Genomic DNA, 26,344 nt, shown 5'->3' with positions numbered 1-26,344 from the left:
GGGAATAATTCCATTAGGGCTGAGGCAAACAGCAACTTACTCAGTCAAACTTTTTTATTTTACCCATTTTCAATACTTTCTATGCACTATAATGTAGTTTTTTCTAATATGAAATTGTTCTTATGGATAAATAAAACATTAAAAAGGTTTTAATAACTTGAAAAAGTTTAAATTACACACAGGATGGTGAAAAACTCCCACATGTAAACAATGCCACCATTGGGTGCAAGTGTACTGTACAATACAGTCATTTTCCTTTAAAAAACCTTCAACTCCTGTATCTCATCCTGTGAAGAGTTCGTCTATTGAAGGAAGGCTTTGTGAACCATTTAGTTTCGGGGACTGGCAGATCATGCGTGTCTTCACTCCTGTTAGGCCTAACAAACTTTGTTACGAGCGCCTGTCTAAGTTTCTTTGTCCAGCACATTCACTATGTAATCGTTTTCATATAAATTTATTCTACAATAAAAAAAAGAATGATGAAAATTGGAAATTTGATATGAAATTAAAATTTCTTAAAAAGAAATTATAAAAATTCAAAATTCAGCATGAAATGACAGTTTCTTGAAAAGTTTAGATGCGGAGACACTCTCTCTCTCTCTCTCTCTCTCTCCCCTCTCCCTCTCTCTCCTCTCTCCCTCTCTCTCTCGTCCTCTCTCTACTTCTCCTCTCTCTCTCTCTCGCTCTCTCTCTCTCTCCTCTCTCATCTCTCCTCTCTCTCTCTCTCTCTCTCTCTCTCTCTCTCTCTCTCTAACACATCTGCTTCTCTGTTAATCAAATTTTACTAGTAATTTCATCAAAAAACCTATTTCAACAATAGAAAATATTAATGATCAAATGCCAAAGTTAGTCAAAACAAGTTAACCTAGACCGATCATTCACACACACACACACTGCGCTATGACATCACAAATGCGTGAGGCAGAGCCTTCCGTCTTAGCTATTGGCTGAGCAGGAAACCTTTCTCGCATTCCCCCTTGGAGGAATAATAGTTTTTTCCTCCAAGCATTCCCCCCACCCCTCTCTCAGATACCAGCAACCCCCTCCCTCCCCGCCACCTAAAATACTTGAAAAGACAATAGGTTTGATACGTTTTGCAGCGCATGGCTTGCAGACTTTGAACAGCTTCGCAGATACAGGAAATCTATTTTTGAGAACTAGCGACCGCATCAAAGGGGAATTGCACAATTTGAAACACGCGTAATTTGGGAATTGGACTGTACCTGATTTAGAAGTCTACTCAATTCCAAGTAGGAAAGATTAAAATAAACAAATTGATATTGCAAAAATAAAACTTTACAGGCCAAGGTCTCCCACTTAAAATCAAAATTCTTAGACAAAATAGAGAAGTGCCTCCATTTATACCACAACCACTTCAGTGCACTTACGTTTAAAGTATGGGCACACATACAAAAAATGCTATAATAAAGCAGTATGCGCAGTGTGTGCATCAGACATCCATACTACTAATTGGAAATGGAAATCCCCTAAATGTATTAACTGTGGACAATCCCATCATGCAAAATCTAAGAAATGCTCCTTTTATCAATACAACACAGTGCTCCAGTTGTTGATGAATAGAACAGGAATGTCAGTTAAAGAAGAAGCTAGACTCGAGCTAAAAGTAAGAGGAGTCAGTAATCCGTCTAAAAACCACTTTCGCAAATGTATCTAAAAATCTAAATATTGAAAACATTAATAACAAACAACAAGATAATATAGGGGTACAAACTGATTCTCATATCAGTAATACTGAACCCTAAAACAAGCATGTTGATATATCCACCATTACCACTACTAACATAAAAGATTCAGATATCCATGGAAAAGAACTTTCAATGGAGGAGTCAAATAATAATAATAGTCGAACTGACAAGAAGAAAAGAAAGTACTGGAACTGGTGATAGGTGGTGATGTCTTGCATTAGAAGACGAAAAATTATATCCCGAGTCGTAGATTTATTTATTCCAAGCAGCAAAAGGTAAATATGTACAGAGGCTCTGCAGGGCGTCCAGTTCACGCCAAGAGAAGCAAGAAGAATAGCAATGTGCATGTGCGGGTTCATGATACAGGGCGGCACATGCAGATGCGTTCACAATAGGTGATTTTATTAAATACATGGAAATGCATATTACAGCAATTGCATAGTAAAATATCCATTATTCAACAGGAACGAACTCCACCTAAGGTAAAAAAGTGAATATTGAAAATTACAATCAATCCTAAGAAACTCCAACTACACCAGGAGAACATTTTAAAAAAGATATTGTACTAATTTCATCACAAGGGGAAATACACAATTACCTTCAATCCCAATCAAACAGCCAACATCTGGACAGTAAAGAATCAATTAATCACTCTTTACAATTCCCGTCAAATAGTACTAATGAACCAACATCTGGACAGTAAAGAATCAATTAATCACTCTTTACAATTCCCGTCAAATAGTACTAATGAAAATCATAACATTAAACCAAACTAAAATATAACTGTCAATCCCCAACCATCCACAAGACCCAAATATTCCATTAACAACAACAAAACAAATAACCCCTCAAACCGACAGTCCTTATCACTACAGAAAAGGACCAATAGAATTACAAAACAAGAGATTTCTAAAGCCAGATCAAATACTTCTGAACCAATAATTAACATCACCAAATGTGCTTCATCTTGTGGTTGTAATGATTGCTTCGTAAGTACATACAGTAGTGCCTTAGGTTACGAAATTAATCTGTTCTGAAATTGCCTTCGTAATCTGATTTTTTTTGTATGCCTAATTCGTTCCAAGCCCTACAAAAACACCACAGTAAATTTTATAATAAAGCTAAATTGACCAATAAACAATGCAATACACCAATTTGGACCATTCAATACTTAACCTAACCGTTACTTTACCTGTAAATAAAGTGTATTTGTGTACAGGGTACAAGAAATACTGTGCGTACATGTACGTACATATGTAGTAAAATGTGGAACCTTACCTTTTGAGTGAGGCGATGTCCGAAAGTGACGACAGAGGAGGAGGACAAACGTCAGAAAACATGAACACTTAACCTTACGAAACACATTAACAAATGGAAGAAAACATTAACTTCTGATTATCTCCATCTTCGTCTCCATAGAAAGCATCCTCTTCTTTCTGTGAACTTCAGCAACATTCTTGGGACCCATGACTAATAACGTAAGTAATTAACCCTTAAACGCCTATTGGACATATTTTACGTCAAGATAAATTGTCTGTTGGGTGCCGACTGGACGTAATTTACGTCGACATAGAAAAGTTTTTTTTTAAATTCGCGGAAAAATACTTATAGGCCTACCAGCTGAAAACTTTTGAATCACGTGCCTTGGGGGATGCTGGGAGTTCACGGATCAAGGTGTTGTTTTGTTTACAATCATTACGCAGGCGCGCAAGTGCAAATTTCTTTCTTACCGCACTAAAAAGTATCGGTGACACATCTCAGAAATTATTTCGTCACTTTGACGTAATTTTTGCACCATTTTTAATTAGCCATTACATGGAGTATTATATATAAAAATGTGCGCAATTTCATGTAGAATACAAGAAAAAACACTACTCATGATTGTAGCTTGTATCAGTTTTGAAATATTTTCATATAAATAACGATAAGTGCCAAAATTTCAACCTTCGGTCAACTTTGACTCTACCGAAATGGTCAAAAAACGCAATTGTAAGCTAAAACTCTTATATATTAGTAATATTCAATCATTTACCTTCATTTTGCAACAAATTGGAAGTCTCTAGCACAATATTTTGATTTATGGTGAATTTATGAAAAAAAAAAAATTTTCCTTACGTCCGCGCGGTAACTCTTCCGAAAAAATCATACGTGCGATTGTCGTAATGTTTGTACCATTTTCAATTAGCTGTTACATAAAGTTTTGTTCATGAAAACTTACCTGGTCAGATATATATATAGCTGTATTTTCTGAAGTCCGACAGAAATTCAAAAAACTTCCGGCACACACAGTGGTCGGCCAGGTGGTTAGTACCCATTCCAGCCGCTGGGAGGCGGGTATCAGGAACCATTCCCATTTTCTATTCATAATTTTTGTGTCGACGGTGCTGGAAACATTTGATTTCAGTACCTCCGTCTTAGGATTTTGGAAACTTCATGGCCGCTAAATATCCTAATTGTCTTTTGATTTATTGACTTGGATTTGTGGCTAGGCATACGCTATCTTAAATTGTTTTGAATATGATTCATTTTTGTATATCTGAATCTAGTTAGGCTAGTTTCAGAGGGTGTTGTCTGCTAAGATAGGGTGTGGCTACCGAAAGCTTCGGTAGTTCCGCACTCGATATGCACGAGGGCTATGTGTCTTGCTTCTTTGTTGAGATTTGTCATGTAAGGAGTGTGAGACTTTGTCTAATTCCCGTTAAGGAAGACGTATGAATTCGTATGTACGCAATTAATCAGTAAACAAAGTCAGGGTAGGCTAACCTACCTGTAGACTTTATTTTGCCTAACCCTGTAGTATGGCCTACGGGCTATAAATATGTCTCGTGAGGTAATGCCCTTACGTTATAGATTCCATCTGTATCTTGGAATCTAAGGTGCTCGCTCTCCTATCATTGTGGTGAGAGTGCTACTTCTGTAGTTGTTACTCCTAACCCTGTAATGTTGCCTTCGGGCCCTAAACAGTTTCTGTAGAGGGTTATTGACCTTTCTCTGATACTCTATCGATTCGTAACTTAGAATCGAAAGTGCTGGCTTTGGAGAGCAAAGTGAAGTGCTAAGTGCAGTGACAGTGCAACCCCCCTTGTGTATGGAGGGTGCGTCAGATCGGCCTTATTTCGCCTCCATTAGGCCGGGACCTCTGCTTGACCTCCCAGAACAGGGAGAGAGCATGTCGAAAGCCGAAGGAGGGTTACGACGAAACTCCCACCGATCTGACGTGCCTTCGGCAGACCTGAAGTTACTCCCAGGCTGCCAAAGTGCGTGCACGAATCCTGAAGGATTGCTTCTCGTCCTCCGAAGCGTCCTCCCTGTGCAGGGTTTGGAGCTTTCAGAAGGACTCACGCCTCTAAATAGAAGCTTTATAGAAGAGGACGTTTCATCTCTCTCTCTCTCGTCATGCGTTGCAGTGAGAAGTAAGAAGGCGAACGTCGCCTGAACTCGTGTACGTCTTTCCACCGAGAAAAGGAAAGAATGTCATATTAGCAGGACCTTTTGAGCACGGACCGTCCTAGCTTTGTTTGCTGTGAGAATAAGAAAGGGCGTTCCCTCGCCCCGCATATTCTCACACGATCAACCCTTCACCTGAGACTGCTTCGGCATCCGGTCCTCCGTGCAGTCGGTTTTCTCTCCGATGTCTAATGCTCTTCCCTGAAGGCAGTTTCGCTTGCATTGACGCCTGTCAGGAGCGTGACGCTTTTCTGCACGTTTTTTTTTTTTTGATGCATGGCTTGGACGGGACGTTCGGATGGACGCCAGGCGCGCGCGGGTGCACGCCAAGCGCGCACCAGTAGACGCCGAGGCCGAGCGCACGCCAGTGGATACCGAGCGTGAGCGGCGCGCGCCAGTGGAGCCGAGAGTGCTCGCTGCTCGCCAGTGGACGCCGAGCGTGCTCGCTGCTAGCCAGTGGGACCCGGAGCGTGCTCGCTCCGCAGTGGACCGAGCGTGCTCGCTGCTCGCCAGTGGACGCCGAGCGTTGCTCGCTGCTATCCAGTGGACGCCGAGCGCGCGCCCAGCGCACGCCAGGTGTCCCGCCTGGCTGAAAGTTTCTGTTGAAGTCTTCAAGCTGATTTGGGCCTAAAGATTTTTTACCTAACTTCGGTGATCCCTTCTACATCGCCTGCGAAGAATGTGAAGTAAGCAGTGCTTCGGAGGAAGCTTAAAGTGAAAAGGCAACTTCGTTTTCGAACAACCCAGCAAGACCACGGGTTTCGTGAATTATAGAGGTCTCTGTCAGTAATATTGCTTTTCGTAAAGTCCAGGATTGGATGGAGTTATGGAAAGCTCAAGGAAAGATCTCTTTTGCTCTACCGCAGTCAAGACTTTGCGGTAAGGCAGCTATGGGTTTATGTAAAAGCTCGACGTCCTGCACCCGTCAGGACTCTCGGCAACGTTCAGTAGGATTCTTGCAAAGGCACTCATCAAAAGGACGCTCTTCAGGAAAGCGCAAGACAGGACTTCCTTTGCCATACTGCCAATAAATTTTGATACGGGAGAGGAAGCTGGTTGGAGAGTTTCTTCCTCTTCCCAGGATAATTTTGCAAGCTTTTTAGCCCATCTGAAAGGGCTTTTCAGATGATAGATTTTGTTAGTTCCTAGTCGGGACTACGCTGCCGAATTGAACATCGTCGTTCTACCTGTCGTAAGCCGTCTCTTACAGGATTCTTGCCCCTTCCTCGTTTGAGCACGGGGAATCGAAAATAAAATGGCGCGACTTCCTGGATTACGTTTTGTCAATTCAGTGAATTTCCCCCATTGACAATATACTATCGTTTTGTCAAGTAAGTGGTATCCCCTCATTGACAAAATATCTCTTTGTCCCGTAAATGGGTTAGTTCTCATTGACAAACTTCTCTTTAACTTTATATTGCGTAAGCGGATAAGCTCTTATTGACAAGATTCGGAAGAGCTCTCATTCATCATTCGCAGACTCGTACAAGAAATAGACTTGTAGGCTACGTCAATGAACGCTTATGTCCAATACAAAAGAAGCTTGAGCTGTCCCTCTTCAATATTCTCTTGAGTTTTGTTTATGAAACTTGCCTGTCAGATATGTATGTAGCTGTATTTCCGAATTCAGCTATAGTATATATGTCTGCCAGGTAAGTATGAAAAAACTTTATTGCCAATATAATATCATATTTTGCCTTGCGTTATTTTACTACTTGGTTGGTTCAAGTCATATCGCTTGCTGTAGTTACCTCTCGGATGGCAACCGAGAGGTCTATTGTCTATTATTTTAAGGACATTTAATCGTTACTCCCTGCAGCCTTCCAGAGTTTTCCGATTTATCTTTTACCGTTGTATGGTAGTGTTATGATGACACAAACGCATCTATATATTTAGCGTTTTCTGTTTCGCTTAAATATACCAGCTTGAGAGTCTCTTTATGCTCGCTTAAATATACCAGCTTGAGAGTCTCTTTATGCTAAAAATTACGGACCTATTTCTTCGTAGAATAGGGTAGCTGGCAACCCAGGCATAAGTTAAGAGACGACGATCGTAAGCTGCTGCTGTCACTGTCCTCTCCGCCAGTCCAAACGAGGCAGTACCAGCTCGTTCACTGTCATGCGCGGTAGGTTACGTCTCTCTCTCCTGCGGGATTGACTGACTACCGGTATCCTCTGTGCTGGCAGTTACGTCTCTCTCTCTCCTGCGGGATTGACTGACTAACTGTATCTCTGCCCTACAATCACGGACTTTAGCCTAGATTGAGGGGATTCCTTACATGAATGAATAAACATTGCATTCGTTTTGCCTTACTATGTTCTCAGAGATATCTCTTACTCCTTTCGGTGCTCGTTACCGCACAAAAGGTATAGGACTACGCGTCTACTCCGCAACATTTCACTGATTTATATGCTCTCCTGCTTAGGCAAAGCGCAGCCTTTTTAGGGAAGTAAACATACTGTGTGAGGGAATGGATGAGCTTGCTGGGGACCATTTCCTTCCTAAAGAAGTTTGTTTCCCTGAATAGACTGCAATTCAGACCTCTACAGTTTTTCCTACCGGGAAACTGAAATTTTATTAAAGATCTAGGAATGATTCTGAACATCTCTCGTGCGTTAAGTATCACTTGAGGTGATAGAAAGAAGGTGCCGACATCTGGAGAGGGTTTCAGATGTCCTGGATCATAATCTGAAAGAAGTGGAAGCAATTCTGTCGTCCTTCCAGTCCTGGAAACGAGTTTTTGGAACCAGTGGTCCATATCAACTCTGATCTTCCACAGCTCTCTCATATCTTAGGAAGTACTCTTCTCTCGCTCCCTGTTCGGGTTTACGAGAAAGAGCCTATTATAACAACAGGCGTAGAATGTAACGATCCTCTAGAGGATTGCAAAAGTCTGTACGAATCGTCTCGATCGACGGCAGCAACTACTGACTTCCGAGTGGAATCTTTCTTTAGAAGTATGTTGAGAGTTATGGAGACTTTAGGGACGTCCTTTCATACATCTCTTCGCTATGATATTGAACAGGGATGGATGTTTAGTCTCTTTTCCCCTTTTTCAAACGCTTAGGAAATGTAATAAGATGATTTATACCATCACAGGGAGCGACCAATGCACGCTAACCGCCCCATGTTGGCCTTCAAGATCCTAGATTCACAGAGGTCACGTCCTTCCAAGGACCTTTTCCGAGAGTCGGTCTACTTTAACACGAAAGGTACCTATAACCTCTCCGCTCTGAGTCTGACTACGTTCAGACTATCGAGATGTTGACAGCATAAGATTGCCGTCTTCCCTTTCCGTTTGAAGAATGGGATAAGCTGGCAGTCACAGCTATTAAAGAATACGCAAATATGTTGTTGACGGCCTTTGGGCTCAGAGAATTTGCTTCTGTCAAACAACAAAGCCCTTCAACGATCTTTGAGTTCTGTGGAATCTCGAAACTCGCTCACCATCTACTTTTTGTCTCACCTGTTTTCTCGGAGTCAGACACTCGTGCGAGATCAGGAGACACATAGTAGCCCTGAGTTTCTTGTTGACGAAGTCGGTTGCGTTTACACACCCCCGATGATCGTTTAACATGAGACCAGGTTGGACTGTCAGGCATTCGTCCTTCGGGACTGAATCGCCTTTTTGCTCCTCGCTCCTTTCTCCTGGCACCAGAAGCTCGAGTCAGGAGTGGCTCAGGAGTTGATTCGCCTAACGACGTTGGGTTGCGTTCATACCCCAAGGTTTGCTTAGCTTGAATCGCCCAGGCAGTCCAGACACTCATCCTTCAGCGAAGAATAGTGCCTTATGGTCTTCAGGGTACAGCCTTGCTGTCCTTGATTCGTCTGACTGGTCAACTGGTCGGTCACCTGACTTTAGTACAGACTGACTGACTGTGCATGTCCAGATCGAAGCTTTCAATATGGAACTTAGACATAGCCTGAAGTTCTTGATGTCAAAGCATTCAAACATCTCCTACCTGTTAACTTCTTGCACGTGATCAGGAAGGCCTTTTTCTAACCACCCTAGATACGACAAAGAGGGTTAGTGAGGTTTTCAGCCATCGTCAGAAGTTTTGGCATTAGAGAACTCAAGGCGGTGCGTTCTCTAACCCTTCCGTTGTGGCCTAAGAATGGAAACCCGTCTTGTTCTTGGGCTAGGAGCTTGGAATCAAGGATGGCACAAGTTATTGGGCAGGAGCCAGAGAGAGTCCTGTGCCCTGTCAGGTCTCTCAAGTTTTATCTACATAAAACTCAAGAAAGTCGAGTCGTACGGACAATCTGCAGTGTTCCGAAAAGACCAGACTTGCCCATATCGAAGAACACCCTGGCTTTATTGTTAAGGAGTTCTTTCAAAAAAGCTCCTCATTGTGTTGGCACAAAGATTTGAAATCTTTTGATTTGAATGCTCACGAGGTGAGGGCGCGGCCTCGGAAGCATTTCAACAGAGCATGGCACTCGGCAACATCCTGAGTACCATGTTTTAGCGAAGCAACTCTGTGTTCAATTCACACTCCCTGCGAGATGTGAAGATGGCATATGAGATCTGCTGCTCGCTAGGGCCATACGTGTCTGCAGACACAATCTTGGGGGCAAGTAGTCCACTCATCCTATCCTGTTTAGAAAATGGTTAGGAAGAGCTCTTAATTTAGTAGCTGAGTCGCCGACAACGGTGACTTCTTAACTCTTAAACCTTAGTTAACACACCTTAAACTTTGGCTAGGTTGGTCAGGTGGTGATATATATTTTTATATATATATTTATTTTACTTCTTAGCCCTCATGGTATGGTCCAATATGGTCTAGTCTCGTCGGGTCTGGCCGCCCCTGTTGACAGATCATCTGGAATGCACCAGCATATAGGTCTCTACCTCGCTGGCAACTCTAGTAGCACAAGCAGACTTACGTGGCAATAACCACGAAGCCAGCAATGCTAACAGGTGGAACCAAGATGTAAATCATCTGCATGCATTTGTTTCCCAAAATCCTTCTATTCTGTCCCTTCCCACCTCCAACGGTGGGATTCAGCTATATATATATCTGACAGGTAAGTTTCATGAACAAAATGATATTGTTATGATACAATAAAGTTTGTTCATACTTACCTGGCAGATATATATAATTAAGTACCCACCCACCTCCCCTCAGGGACAGTGGAAATAAAAATTATGAATAGAAAATGGAATGGTTCCTGATACGCCTCCCAGCGGCGGAATGGGTACTAACCACCTGGCCGACCACTGTGTGTGCCGGAAGTTTTTTTGAATTTCTGTCGGACTTCAGAAAATACAGCTATATATATATCTGCCAGGTAAGTATGAACAAACTTTATTGTATCATAACAATATCATTTTATATATGAAAATGTGTGCAATTTCATTTAGAATACATGTAAAAATAATTGAAGTTGTAGCTTTTCTCATTTTCGAAATATTTGCATGTAAATCACGATGAGTAGAAAAAAAAACCACGTTCGGTCAACTTTGACTCTACCAAAATGGTCGAAAAACGCAATTGTAAGCTAAAACTCTTACAGTCAAGTAATATTCAGTTATTTATCTTAATTTTGAAACAAATTTGAAGTCTCTAGCACAATATTTAGATTTATGGTGAATTTAAAAAAAAAAACTCCTTCCCTCCTTGCGCGGATTTTCCGCCGCAAATCTCTGAAATGCGTATGTTGCATTCTTGGAACATTAGCTCTGTTTCATATTAGGCGTTTCATAGAGTTTTATATATGAAAATGTGTGCAATTTTTTGTAGAATACAACTAAAAATAATTGAAGGTTGTAGCTTTTCTCATTTTTGAAATATTTGCATATAAAAAAAAATATAAAAAAAATTCGACTTTCGGTCAGCTTTAACTCGTCTGAAATGGTTGAAAACTGCAATTGTAAGCTAAAACTCTTACAGTATAGTAATATTCAATCATTTATCTTCCTTTTGAAACAAATTGGAAGTCTCTAGAACAATATTTAGATTTATGGTGAATTTTTGAAAAAAAAAAAAAAATTTACGTCCGCACGTTACGAATTCGTGCATCATTTTGTTATAATATTTTCTCTGTGTTGCTTTGATCGTTTTACAATGTGTTATATACCAAAATGATCGCAATTTAGTGTACAATGCAACAAAAAAAATTAACTCTTTAGCTTTAACCGTTTTGCTCACAGCGCGATTTGAATACAATTATATATGAAATTTTGTTTTCACGCTATCATATATTGCCTTATTTATATATGATAGATATTTTTTTTCATTTCTGATGGTTGCATACTAAACTTCAGGCAATGACAAAAAAATGAGCCAAAAATGAACTCTCAATCTTGAAAACTAAGCGTGCTGTGATTTAAAAAAAAAAAATATTTTTTCCACTTCATCGCTCACTCCGAGACCGCCTCGGCATATGGAAGACGATTTTTATTATACCCCTTCGGCGTTTTCAACCATTTCGGAAGAGTTAAAGTTGACCGAATGTAGAATTTTTTAAATATTTTTTTTTATATGCAAATATTTCGAAAATGAGAAAAGCTACAACCTTCAATTATTTATTGTTGTATTCTACATGAAACTCCTAATATGAAACGGAGCAAATATAATGGTAATGCGACGTACGCATTTCGGAGATTTGCGGCAGAGAATCCGCGCGCGGAGGGAAGGAAAGTTTTTTTCAAAAATTCACCATAAATCTAAATAAAGATAAATGACTGAATATTACTAGACTGTAAGAGTTTTAGCTTACAAATGCACTTTTCGACTATTTCAGTAGAGTCAAAGTTGACCGAACGTAGTTTTTTTCTATTTATCGTGATTTATATGCAAATATTTCGAAAATTAGAAAAGCTACAACCTTCAATCATTTTTTTTTTATTTTACATGAAATTGCGCACATTTTCATATATAAAACTTTATGTAACGGCTAATTTAAAATGGTGTAAACATTACAACAATAGCACAAAAAAATTTGAATTTTTTCGGAAGTTACCGTGCGGACATGAGGAAATTTTTTTTTTTTTTTTTTCATAAATTCACCATAAATCAAAATATTGTGCTAGAGACTTCCAATTTGTTGCAAAATGAAGGTAAATGATTGAATATTACTAGAATATAAGAGTTTTAGCTTACAATTGCGTTTTTCGACCATTTCGGTAGAGTCAAAGTTAACCTATGGTTGAAATTTTGGCACTTATCATTATTTATATGAAAATATTTAAAAACTGATAAAAGCTACAACCATGGGTTGTTTTTAGTTGTATTGTGCATGAAATTGCGCACATTTCCATATATAAAACTTTATGTAACGGCAAATTTAAAATGGTGCAAACATTACGACAATCACACAAAAAATTTATCGGAAGAGTTAGTGTGTGGACGTAAGGAAAAAGTTTTTTTCATAAATTCACCATAAATCAAAATATTGTGCTAGAGACGTCCAATTTGTTGCAAAATGAAGGTAAATGATTGAATATTACTAAAATATAAGAATTTTAGCTTACAATTGCGTTTTTTTACCATTTTCGGTAGAGTCAAAGTTGACCGAATGGTTGAAATTTTTGCACTTATCGTTATTTATATGAAAATATTTCAAAACTGATAAAAGCTACAATCATGAGTATTTTTTTTTTGTATTCTACATAAAATTGCGCACATTTTCATGTATAATATGCCATGTAACGGCTAATTTGTTCATGCAACTTACCTGACAGATATATATATATAGCTGTATTCTCCGAAGTCCGACAGAATTTCAAAACTCACGGCACACGCAGTGGGCGGCCAGGTGGTAGTACCCATTCCCGCCGCTGGGCTGGGAGGCGGATATCAGGAACCATTCCATTTCTATTCATATTTTTTCTGTCGCCGTCGGTAAACAACTGTTTACAGACCTCCGCCTAGGATTTTTGGATTGACTCGTTCTAAGTATCTGGATTGACTTTTGGTTATTGATTCTGGATTGTTTGATTGGCATACGCGATATAGTGGACTGTTTTTTTATTTTGGATTGGCTTTTCTGTGAACGTGATGTCTGGATCAAGTTCAGTGAGTTTCAGAGTGTGTGTGAAGAGTGATTGCAAGGTGAGGCTACCTAAATCATCGGTAGATCCCCACACAGTATGTATGGGGTGTAGGGGGCATGTTTGTTTGTTGGATGATCGGTGCAATGAATGCAAAGGTTTGACCGATGATGGATGGAAGGTGTATGAGTCCTATCGGCGTAAATTGGAACGCGATAGGATCAGGAGGGCTTCCTCCAAGAGCGGTTCTTCGAAAGGTAAGGGAAGTAACATTTCACCTGTATTAACACCAGTAGAATTTGCTTCACCTAATCCTGTGTTGTTGCCTGCGGGCCCTGATTCTGTGTCTGGAGAAGGTAATGCCCTTTCTCTGATTCTAGAGTCGTTACGCACTCTAGAGTCCAAAGTGTTGGCCTTAGAAACCGGCTCAAGTAAAGTGTGTGATCGTGCCCCTAGTGTTGTGGAGGGGGCGTCAGATCGGCCCCATAATGCCTCTAGGCCTAGACCTCTATCGGACTCCCAGGACTCAGGGAGTGGGTATGTCGAAAGCCGCAAGAGGGTTACGGGGGCTCCCCACCGATCTGGCGTCCCTTCGGCAGGACCTGTTGTTAGTTCCCAGGCTGCCAAGGAGCGTGCACAGGCTCGCATCCTTAAGGACTGTTTTTCGTCCTCTGAGGCGCCCTCCCTGCGCAAGGGGTGGAGCGCTCGGAGAGACTCGCGTCCGTTGAAAAGGACTTTTCCGAGGGAGGACGCTTCACGTCCTCTCTCTCCGTTATCGTTGCGGTCTTCACCTGCGTCGTATGACGCGTTTCCTCCACAGAAGAGAGGTAGGACGTCGTCTGAGGACGACGCTGAGAAGCGCTTCTCTCGCGCTTCGGAGAGGCAGGTAGCTGTACCTGTGAGAAGGAAGGAGGCGTCCCCTCGCCCCTCGTCTTCTCGCAGGTTCAGCCCTTCACCTCCTCTAGTTCTCACCAACGAAGGATATTCTTGTGTCTCTTCAAGACCAATTGTCAGCTTTAATGGCTCAGAAGACTCGCCCAGCAGCAGTCGAGCCTAAGCGTAGGAAGGACGCCAGACTGCCTGTCAAGAGGACGAGGCAGTCCCCTTCTCCGTCTCCTCGTTCGTCTCTGTCTCCGCTTGCTTCTCCGTCGGAGCTTCCTCGTTCTCGTTCTACTGGTAGGAAGTCTCGTGGACAGGACGCTTTTCTTCCCTCTCGACGTCCTGATCAGCCCGCGCGTCAGGACGCCTTTGAGGACGCTCGGCAGGACGCCTTGGAGGACGCTTTTGAGGACGCTCGGCAGGACGCTCGTCGGGACGTTTTGCTAGACGCTTTGCCTGTTGAGAAGGCTTTCGAGAGCGCCCAGAAGAACGCTTTAAAAGCGAAAGCCCCCTAGACGCGTTTAGCGGGAAGCGTAAGGACGCTCCTCTAGAGTCGAGTAGAGTAGCCTCTCTTGACGCTCAGCGCGGTCAAGACGCTCTTCGTTCTTCGAGCTCTAAGGATCGACAGAAGGTCGGTCGCTTTGAAGAAGCTGCCACACTTAATCCTAGAAAGTCTTTGTTGAAGGCTAGACCCGTTGGGCGCACGCCCTCTCCAGAGGTGCAATCTCCTTTGCCTCTTAGGGAGGAAGGAGAGCTTAGTAGTCCGGCGGACTCAGTTGAGGAGGAACAGCCTTCGGTTTCGTCTGTGTCAGATTACAAAGTGCTGGTTCAACTGTTACGCTCTTCTTTTGGAGAGAAGTTCAGCCTGCAGCTCCCAAGTCTCCACCCTCTCAGTTTTCGTCATCTAAGTCTTGCAAGGTTTCCGGAGTTGTGGAAATGAAAACTTCTTTGTCCACCAGAGGGCGTTTAAGAAGTTGCAAGATTGGAAGGAACGTCGGAAGGATCAGGGCAAGTCGACTTTCGCCTTCCTCCTTCAAGACTCAGTGGGAAAGGCGCATCTGGTATGAGACCAAAGGAGAAGTAGGAGTTAAGATCCCGTCGTCTTCCCAAGGGGACTTTGCTAGTCTGGTCGATGCTCAGAAGAGGTCCCTTTTATCGACTGCTAAGATTTCATGGACGCCAACGGAGATTGATCATCACATGAAAGGACTGTTAAGGACTCTTGAGGTCTTTAACTTTCTAGACTGGTGCTTGGGAGTCCTGGATCTTCAATCTAGGAATCCTGACTTGTTAAGTCTGGGGGAGCTGTCCAATGTGTTATCCTGCATGGACAAGGCCGTCAGGGATGGTTCGGAAGAGTTAGTGTCTCATTTCGGCACTGCTTTTCTCAAGAAGAGAGCGCTTTTCTGCAACTTTATGGCTAGGTCTGTTTCTACAACGCAGAAAGCGGAGCTTCTCTTTGCGCCTCTTTCGAGCCATCTCTTCCCCCAGGCTATGGTAAAGGACCTGGCAGTGAGCTACAGAGAAGGCTACCCAGGACCTCTTGGCCCAGTCTTCTTTTGGACGACCACCTAGGAAGGTTAAAACCCTTTCGTGCGCTCCTCCCTCGAGAGCTGCTCCTCGAGGGAGAGGGCTTTCAAGAGGAAGAGCTTCCTTCAAGCCTAAATCCTCTAAATGAAAATCAAGTCCTTCAGATGCCGGTCGGAGCCAGGCTAAAGTTCTTTGCGGGGGCGTGGAGAGAGAGAGATACAGATGTGTGGTCCCTCAAGATAGTTGAACAGGGTACAAGATCCCCCTTTTTGGACCCTCCTCCTCTATCCACAACTCCCAGAGATCTTTCCCCGTCATATCAAGGGGAGAAACGTCAGATTCTTTTCGATCTTTTAGATCAAATGATCAAGAAAAGAGCGGTGGAACAGGTCTTAGACCTGGGGTCACCAGGATATTACAACAGGCTTTTCCTGGTACCAAAGCAGTCGTCGGGGTGGCGTCCAGTCTTGGACGTAAGCAGGCTGAATCTTTTCATAGAAAAGAAAAAATTCAAGATGGAAACGCCTCAGTCGGTTCTAGGAGCCTTGAGACCGGGCGACTGGATGGTGTCCTTGGACCTACAGGACGCATACTTTCACGTTCCTATCCACCCTCTTTCAAGAAAGTTTCTGAGGTTTGTGTTAAAGGACAAAGTTTGGCAATTCCGAGCCCTTTGTTTCGGATTAAGCACGGCTCCGATGGTATTTACCATGCTCATGAAGAACGTAGCGAGATGGTACATTCTGCAGGGATAAGTGTGTCCCTGTATCTCGACGATTGGCTTATCAGAGCATCGTCAGAAGAGAGGTGTCTGAAGGACCTTCACTTCACGTTAGCCTTGGCGAGGTCCCTGGGACTTCTGGTCAACCTCGAAAAGTCGCATCGACCCCAACACAGCCCATCGTGTATCTGGGGATTCAGATGGATTCAGTGGCTTTTCGAGCGTTTCCGTCCCAGGAACGTCAGCTGCAAGGCTTAGAGAGAGTTTCGGCCTTCCTGGGGAAGGAAGCTTGCTCAGCGAGGGAGTGGATGAGTCTGCTGGGGACCATTTTTTCCTCGCTGGAAAAGTTTGTTTCCCTGGGAAGACTACACCTCAGGCCTCTCCAGTTTTTCTTGGCAGAAGAATGGAGAGTCAAAGAGGATCTGGATGCGACCTTTATGATCACCAAATCGGTGAAAGACCATCTAAGATGGTGGTTAGATCCTCGGAAGTTTCGAGAGGGGTTGTCCCTAAAGCTTCTGAGCCCGACCTAGTGTTGTTTTCCGACGCCTCGGTGTCGGGATGGGGAGCAACACTAGGAGGGGAAGAAGTGTCAGGCGCTGGAGGGGGGAACAGGTGTCCTGGCACATCAATGTGAAGGAACTAGCGGCGGTTTTCCTGGCGCTACAGTTCTTCCAGCAAAAGGTTGCAGAAAAAGTTGTCCAAGTCAACTCGGACAACACCACGGCCCTTGCGTACCTAAAGAATCAGGGAGGTACACACTCCCGTCCTCTATTTTACTTAGCGAGGGAGATTCTGCTGTGGGCAGATGCGAGGCGAATCAGGATCCTGACGAGATTTATCGCAGAAATCCAGAACGTCAGAGCAGACCTTCTCACCGACAGATCAGATCCTGCCGACGGAATGGATGCTGCACCAGGACGTCTGTCGGGAACTATGGAGACTGTGGGGACGTCCTTTAGTCGACCTATTTGCGACGTCGAGGACGAAGAGGTTGCCTCTTTATTGCTCCCCTGTGTTGGATCCGGGAGCAGTCGCTATAGACGCTCTGCTCTGGGACTGGACGAACCTGGACCTGTATGCCTTCCCGCCATTCAAGATCATGGGGGAAGTCATAAGGAATTCGCGGGGCATCGGAGGGGACGAGGTTGACCCTGATCGCTCCGATGTGGCCCGCGAGGGAATGTTCACTAGGTAATGTCCTTCCTCAAGACTTTCCGGAGGACGTTTTGCCCTGGAGAAAGATCTACTCAGACAGCCCCACTTCGCAAAGATATCACCGAAACCTCTCCGCTCTGGGTCTGACTGCGTTCAGACTATCGAAAGTTGGCCAGAGCGAGAGGTTTTTCTAAAGCAGCTGCGAAAGCGATCGCCAACGCAAGGACTTCCTCGAGAGCTGTTTACCAGTCGAAGTGGGCTTCCTTCAGGGCATGCTGTAGAAAGGAGGGTATTTCCTCTTCCACTACCTCTGTGAGCCAGATAGCCGATTTCCTGCTATTCTTAAGGAATGTGCAGAAGCTGGCAGTCCTGACCATCAAGGGATATAAGAGTATGCTGTCAGCAGTCTTCCGACACAGAGGCCTAGACCTTACTGACAACAGAGATCTTCACGATCTCTTGAGATCGTTTTGAGACTACCAAGATACCTCAGGCGAGGCCTCCTTCTTGGAACTTAGATTTAGTTCTTAGACTGTTGATGTCGAGTCCTTTCGAGCCTCTCCATGCAGCGTCTCTTAGGAACTTGACGAAGAAGGCTCTTTTCCTAACTGCTCTGGCGACGGCGAAGAGAGTTAGCGAAATTCAAGGCATTAGTAAGCAGGTGGGCTTCAAGGGTGACAATGCTGTCTGCTCTTTGAGTCCCACTTTCTTAGCAAAAAATGAAAACCCTTCTAACCCTTGGCCAAGGTACTTTGAAATTAAGGGTATGACAAGCCTTGTGGGCCAAGAACCTGAGAGGAGCCCTGTGCCCTGTCAGGGCTCTAAAGTTTTATGTTCACAAGACAAAGGAGGTACGAGGTCCCTCAGATAATCTGTGGTGTTCGGTAAAAACGACCCGATATACCATTATCCAAGAATGGTTGGGCGTTCTTTCTGAGGAGTGGATTAAAGAGGCTCATTCGTCTTACCAGAAGACTGATTTGAGCCTCTTGCGAGTGAAAGCTCACGAGGTCAGAGCTGTCGCAACCTCGCTTGCCTTCCAAAGGAACATGTCGATCAAGGACATCCATGACGCCACCTTTTGGAGGAGCAACTCAGTATTCGCCTCACACTACTTGAGAGATGAGAACGATATACGAGGACTGTTGTTCTCTTGGGATACGTTTCTGCAGACACAGTCTTGGGGCTGAAGGTAGCTCTCTCCCTATCCCTTAGTTAGGTTTAGGTTAGTTTTTAGTTGTTGTGTTTTTTGGTTGTGGTAAGTCTTTGGTGAAGACCTCCCATCTCTTAGTTTAGTGTTCAGGGGGTCTTGGATAGTTGGTCAGGTGGTGGTCAGTTGCTTCGTTGCCCTCATATGTATGGCTCGATGTTCTTGTCACATTGAGGTCACGTCCCCGTTGACAGAGCATCCAGAGCATCCAGAGCGCACCAGCACTACAGGTCTCCACCTGGCTGGCAACTCTGATTAAGCACAAGCAGGCTTAAGTGACAGTAATCACAGAGTCTACTTTGCTAACAGGTGAGGAACCAAGGTGTACATCATCTACTTAATTTAAGCTTCCTACAAATCCTATTCTGTCTCTTCCCACCATCCGAAGGTGTGATTCAGCTATATATATATACTGTCAGGTAAGTTGCATGAACAAAATGTTATTGTTATAATACAATTAAGTTTGTTCATACTTACCTGGCAGATCATATAATTAAGTGCCCACCCACCTCCCCTCAGGAGACAGTGGCACTGAGAAAATATGAATAGAAAATGGGAATGGTTCCTGATATCCGCCTCCCAGCGGCGGGAATGGGTACTACCACCTGGCCGCCCACTGCTTGTGCCGCGAGTTTGAAATTCTGTCGGACTTCGGAGAATACAGCTATATATATATCTGCCAGGTAAGTATGAACAAACTTAATTGTATTATAACAATAACATTTTAAAATGGTGCAAAAATTTTGTCAAAGTGACGAAATAATTTCCTAGATGTGTCACTGATACTTTTTAGTGCGATAAGAAAGAAATTCAGGCTTGCGTGCCTGCGTAACGATTGTAAACAAAACAACGCCTTGATCCGTGAGCTCCCAGCATCCTCCAAGGTGCGTTATTCAAAAGTTTTCGGCTGGTAGGCATATAAGTATTTTTCCGCAAATTTAAAAAAAAACTTTGTCAACATTTAATACGTCCAATCTCGACGTTTAATACGTCCAATCGGCGTAAGAGGGTTAATTAAAATATGTTGGATTCCAGCATGTGGGAATTGAAGGAAATGAAAAAGCAGATATAGCTGCTAAATTAGCTTGCACTATTCCATCAACAATGACATATGCACCATTATCAGACTGGATAACCTCAATTAAGCCTCTAATATATCAAGACTGGCAAATAGATTGGACATCAGTGCCAACTACAAACAAACTGAGAAATATAAAAAGCAAAATTAATTCATGGATGTCATCATCTCAAAAAGAAAGCGCGGAAGAAGTGTTAATCAAGACTACCTATAGGCTATACTAGATTTTCACTTGGGCATTTGATGTCAAATCCACATCCAGACCCAATGAAATGTAGTATATGCCAGACACCAATGATTGTCCAACACATATTAGTCGATTGTCCAATTTGGAACCATCCAAGAAACTTATATTTGCAAAACATGACATTGAAAGGCATTCTTGCTGAAGGCAAAGATTTTGTGTTTAATAGGATCATCACGTTCTTATGTAAAACCGGTTTCCTAAATAGTCTTAATGTTTTTTTTCTTTTCCAGGATTAATTCCTGAAAACCAGCCCGAGAAGAGCTTTTGTTAGGCTCAGAGGTTTTTATAAAGTAATCCTTTATAATGTTAATAATAATTGGTTTTATAAATTAGTAAGGTGTTTAGTGTTGGTAGTCTATGTATTTGTATACTTTCCTTTTTCATGTACGGTACTGAAATTTGCTGTTGTAGTAAGATGATTTATCTTTTCTCAGATGGTGTGTACCGTTTACTTTATGAAGAAGTTGATGAAAGTGAAGTTCCTATTGTACAGTTTATTCTCCCAGAGGATTCAACCGGAATGCTAGATGAATTTAGGTAAATTATTCTTTGATGCAAATGTGAAATTTTTTGTGTGTAATTTTGAGAAATAGTTTGTCATTATATATCTTAGTATGCACTGTTTATCATTATTTATCTTCTGTTCTCAAACTTTTCAAGCATGTACTCCAGTGATACATACAACATTTCGCTATTTCTCTTCATTAGTGCCTTTCAATATTAATTTGTGTGTTTTTTTCACTAGTCCTGTTATGTTTCCTTGTGTACTACCTTATTTTACTTATTCTATTGCATTAATCTCGTTCTTTCTTTAATGTGCACTCAGTCGCAACCTCGTTTTATTATTCATTATGTGCACCCCTTACTACCCCATGGACCTCATCCTTGAATATTTCAATAATCATTTCTTGTGGTTTTTATTATTTGTATTCAGCATATCTTTACACATTATAGTATAGCAAAAATAATTTTTGTACATGCAACTTCCCCGGCAGATATATACTTAGCTTATGTCTCTGACGTCCGACAGAAATTCGAATTTCGCGGCACACGCTGCAGGTAGGTCAGGTGATCTACCCCCCTGCCGCTGGGTGGCAGGAATAGGAACCATTCCCGTTCTAGAACCAGATTTTCTCTGTCGCGGTAGTGTCAACATATGTTGTTGCTACCTCCTGACTTGATCTTCTGGGCTGTCTTTTGTAGGGAACAGGGAAGTACTGGGTCTTTGGTTCGGCATACGCTTTTATTAACTTTTTAATGAATTTGGCTTCGAAAATTTCGAAGAATATATGACGTGTAACTACCGAAATTTTCGGTAGACACTCGCATAGTTTGCAAGGAAGGGAATATTAATATTCATTAATACGTGTAATAAGTGTTAGAATTGATTGAGGAAAGATACTGACTTCCTACTTAGGGAGTCATAAAGCATGTAACTAGATACGTTTCTTTTAAAAGTTTTTTGGATACTCGTACTAACGACCAATTAGAGTATTAACAGTACTAGTATTGTTGCATCCTCATCACCTTCTTACTTCGCAGAAACTTCAAATTCATAATTGCAATTTGAAGACAAGGATTGTGGCTCAAAATGCGAGCTATTAAAAGGTAAGAAGTGATTACTAGTGTTCCCCATTGCAGTGGAGGGTGCGTCTGATCGGCTCTGTCTCGCTCTCAGGCCGAGACCTCTTTCAAGCTCCCAAGCCCAGGGGAGAAGGAATGTCGAAAGCCGTAAGGGAGGTTTTCAGAGATCCCCATCCGGTCAGGCGTCCCCTCGGCAGGTTCTGTAGAGCGTCCCAGACTGCCAAGGATAGCCATTGAAAAGGCATCCTCTTCATCTTACATCCGAAAAGACGAAGAATGTATATGTTTGAGTTTGGATGATCTAGCGCGTTTCTCTGAAAACTAAGAGAACACTGAGCAAGAGCCAGCCAGAAGCCGCGTTCCAGCAAGCTAGCGTGAGCCACGTTCCAACAGCCAGCAGCGAGATGCGTTCCAGCAAACAGACTAGCGCAAGCCGCGTTCCAGCAACTGAGCGCGATCCGCGTTCTAGAAAATTTTTCTTGGCGCAAGGCGCCTTCAAAGAGACGAAGCGCTAGCCTGGCGCAAAAAACAGACGGCTAGAGCAAGGAGCCTTATAGTAGAGTGGCAATCAGAACGATCCTTCCATTGAACGTTTTCCGGCAAGAGGCTCTTTCTAAAAGGGGTCTAGTAGGCGCTCGGAACTATCAGGGCACACGGACCTTCCACGCAAGCGGAACGTTTCCAGGAGCGAGTCTCCTTTCTAGCGTGCGGAACATTCCAGGCGCGCGGAACTATCCAGGCGCGCGGAACTATCCAGGCGCTAGGCGCAAGGAGCCAGGCGCCAGAATATTCCAAATCTTCTTATGAGAGAGAGAGGTCAGTCACGAGGCTCCTCTTTGAGTTTTTTAACTTGAGCAACTTTTCCCCTGGCAAAGGTGCAAGATGTCGCACACGGCGGCCGTCGCTTTTTGTCAGAAGGATTCTGATACTAAGAGAAGCCATTTTTTCATTATTCAGAAGACTCCTGTGTTTGGCAGTTCCTCTCAATGCGGACTCTCTCCTTCATTCATGCTCTTCCCTCGTTATGAAGAGGCAAGAGCTTTGGGAGTTTTCTTATAAGAATCTCATCGACGTTTGGGTATGATGGCGGATAGGAAATATCTTTTCCTTCCCTAAACCCTACAGATGACAGGAATTCTGTCTCTTCCGCGATTTATGAGGAAATCACGAAGATTTAAAGAGTTCCTGGATTAACTTCCTTCCTTAAGGAGATATATATACTCTTTCTATCGTTCTATTAACGAAAAGAACGAAGATAGTTAAAATTTAGCCTTTCTCTATCTGCCTCGGCAGGGAAAGAAGGTAGTAGAGTATCTGCTGTATGAGAATACGATACGGCAAATCAGCACATACCGTAGTTACTTCTTTGCTGAGCAACTCAATTACCAGTATCCTTCCAGGAATTTCCTAGGAAGGACTACGCTTAAAGGGATTGTTAAGACAACACCTACTTAGCTTCTAGATTTATCGAAGTCTTGTTTCGCTTAAATATGCATTAATAAGAACTTCCTGAAGTTCGATAATAATTTTAGAAGATTCCTTTATTGAATGGAGTAGCTGGCAACTCTGGAAGAGTAAGGCCAGACGGCTAACGGAGACTGCTATCGCATAATCGCTTAGACCAACGCAGTACCATGTAGGTGTCGGTCATGATCGGTCAGTTACATGTCTCTCTCCTGCGGGATGGAATAACTAACCGTGTCTCTCCCCTACAATCGCGGTTTTAGCCTCGGATTGAGGGGATAGTTAAGCAAACATAAATAAATTATTGTCTGCCTTTTGCTAAGAAGCTTTCAATAAGAAAGATATTACAACATTTCAATGCTGTTTACCGTAGGTAACATTATTAAAGGATTCTAACGCAGCGGAAACTCTATATATATAATGCTCTCATGCTTACGAAAGCATGGCTTATTAGAGTACATGCTTAGTGAGAAAGATGAATGTAGTAGAGAATTCACTTTAAGACTACGGTATGGTCAAGTATTATGCACATACCGAGGTTAACTACAGAATTTCTAGTATCCTTACAAAGTTTTCCTAGATTAATGCTGTTTACCACAAATGTGACCGTATAATAAAGGATTCTAATACGGCAGAGCACGATATAATATAATTCTCTCATCCTTTCGAGAAACGCACACAACCTTTTTAGAATCGGATATTGCTCAAGGAGAAGTGATGGGTGAGTCGATGGGATAAAAGGGAAACAATTCTCTTAGTGCAGAAGTTGTTTCCCTGAAATGGACTATAACTACGTATATAAAAAGTTTTTTTTCCTACTGAGAACAGAATTAACATGTGAAGGATGTCGGGTACCATAAAGGCACAGATGTTCTGGCACATAACCTAAAATGAACTAGAAGGAAGCGCCAGCCTGGCGCAAAGCGTCAGAAGCGCCAGCCTGTGCAAATTGCGCCAGAAGCGCCAGCCTGGTGCAAATTGCGCCAGAAGCGCCAGCCTGGCGCAATGCGCCAGAAGCACCATCCAAGATATTTCTCGTTTTAGCGAGTTATTAACCTAAGAGTCCAGTAGCCTTTCGGACAGCAGGCTCGGTAACGGCAAGATTCGTTCCTGATTTCGTTACCCCCATTTAATCGGAAAAGAAAGGGGTCGTTTACAAGGAATGATGAAATTATTTATTTTAATCACTTTAGGCCAATTCCACGACTCTCTCATATCGCGAAGAGCATTGAGAATCTCTTTTTTCGCCCCTGTTCGCAGTTAACAAAAGAGAACCTATTTGGGAACAGACACGGAACGTAACGATCCTTAAGAGGTTCGATGCAAGATTTTCCAGGTCCGTGAGAACCTTCTCGATCGAAGATAATAACTGTTAACGTATGTCTAACATTTATTGAAAAAGAGTTGTGAGAACCTGCGGAAAGTCTTCTTCATAGATCTCTTCGCAAGGTAGAAGACGAACAGGCTTCCTATAGACTGCTTCCTTTTCTCGAACCAAGAGAGGTAGCAATATACGACATCTTTAATTTAAAGAAGGGGAATAAACTTTAGTCTTTTTTTCCCCTAGTTATAAATTCTTAACAGATATTAAGATAAATGGGCGTCAAAGGAAGAGAGGATGAATGCCTCATTTTGGCCTTAGAGAGGTTGGATTCACAGAAGTCACGTTCTTCTCACAGCATGTTTCGTAAGGCTCTTCCAAGAGTATCTGGATATTCTATCTGAATCTATTATAAATAGACCTGAAAAACCTCTCCACTCTGAGTCTGTCCGCGTGCAGACTGACCAGAAGTGGACATGAATGAGAGGATTTTTCAAGGTAAATGACAATAGTCATGGCTCAGACATAGAATTGCTGCAGAATCGTGCTAGATGGAATGAGGAAACTGTCCTCTTCCGATACCTCTGTGAACCACATAGCAAGGTTTTTTCTTCACTTTCAGAGGGAAGAATCACCTATGTACAGTGGGGCATCGCTTATTCACGGATCAGTATTCACGGATCCAGTTAATCACGGGTTTTTTCTTGGACCGTTTCTCATGATTACATCAATGGTATGAATCGCTGCATCACGGGTTTGTTGTGTTGCGTATGCGATTGTTTTTTCGGTAAGGCTAACCCTCGGCCGTGGTCCGATAACTACCAACATTCATTTAAAGATATATAATGATATTAAACTGACAATAAAAAGTAATAAAAACCATTCTACCTAATATATTATTGTCCTATCTTCGAAATAAATAGCCTATTCAAGGTTTATGTACGACGTTCATTGGTAGGCTAAGCGTAGTTGCAGTGCGATAACCACCAACGAACACAAACATTCACATTATGATATTAACTGACAATAAAGGTAATAAAAACCATTCTTACCATATATATTATAGTCATATCTTCATAATAAATAGCCTATTCGAAGAATAATTCCACATCATTGCACTCAACTTATCGTCGGAGTGGCCAGCACAAAATGTAAGCATTAATACCTCTACGTACGAAAATGGTTTATGTATACGGTTGCGTTCAAAGCGACATTTTTTGTTGTTTTGATAAACTTTTAGAAATTTTAATAGTAGTGGTAGTGATATTACAGTATAATAACATTAAGGCTAAAATTAATTCGAACTTCATTATTTTTTTGGCAGTATTCGTATATAACTTCTCGAACAATGAAGTCATACACACGCTATTTGTCATAGATTATCGTAAGTATTGCTGTTTGTTATTGGCGACGAAGCGTAAACGAAATACATAAAAGCATTTTTTACCTATATATTATCGTCATATCTTCATAATAAAAGGCTATTCGTGGAGTAATTCCATATCAGTGAAATCAATTTTATCTATGCGAGGCCCTGAACAATGAAGTCATACAAACGCTATTTGTCATAGATTATCGTAAGTATTGCTGTTTGTTATTGGCGACGAAGCGTAAACGAAATACATAAAAGCATTTTTTACCTTATATATTATCGTCATATCTTCATAATAAAAAGGCTATTCGTGGAGTAATTCCATATCAGTGAAATCAATTTTATCTATGCGAGGCCAGCCAGCTGACAAAATGTACGTACGTATATGAAAATCAAATTATGGTAGCGTTCACAGCAAGATTATCTTTCGAAATTTTTATAGTACTATTCATGCTACGTAGTAAGTTGAATGTTTTCGGAATATACGTAACATTAATTTTCAATACAAAATATCATCGTTATTTTGGTAGTGAATAATAGTTTAGAATTATCATACATACACTGCATTGTTATGGGTTTGTGCCAGTGATAAAAAAACCAAAATAACGTTCTCCTTTAAGTCAACGCGTTT

At 42.3% G+C, this 26,344-nt stretch overlaps 1 protein-coding gene across 1 annotated transcript in view; it reads left to right on the top strand.

The window, feature by feature from the left end:
• The window catches only part of LOC135219325 (dipeptidyl peptidase 8-like), a 257,424-nt gene that overhangs the window by 46,529 nt on the left and 184,551 nt on the right, over positions 1-26,344 (top strand). Inside the window, exon 6 of the mRNA XM_064255989.1 lies at positions 20,407-20,509. Within this exon, the coding sequence (XP_064112059.1) occupies positions 20,407-20,509 (103 nt within the window). The remainder of the gene's footprint in view (positions 1-20,406; positions 20,510-26,344) is intronic.

Source organism: Macrobrachium nipponense, chromosome 1 (genome assembly GCF_015104395.2).
Source record: "Macrobrachium nipponense isolate FS-2020 chromosome 1, ASM1510439v2, whole genome shotgun sequence".
Classification (NCBI taxonomy): domain Eukaryota; kingdom Metazoa; phylum Arthropoda; class Malacostraca; order Decapoda; family Palaemonidae; genus Macrobrachium; species Macrobrachium nipponense.
Note: the sequence above shows the minus strand (reverse complement) of the source record. Positions and strands in the feature narration are given on the sequence as shown.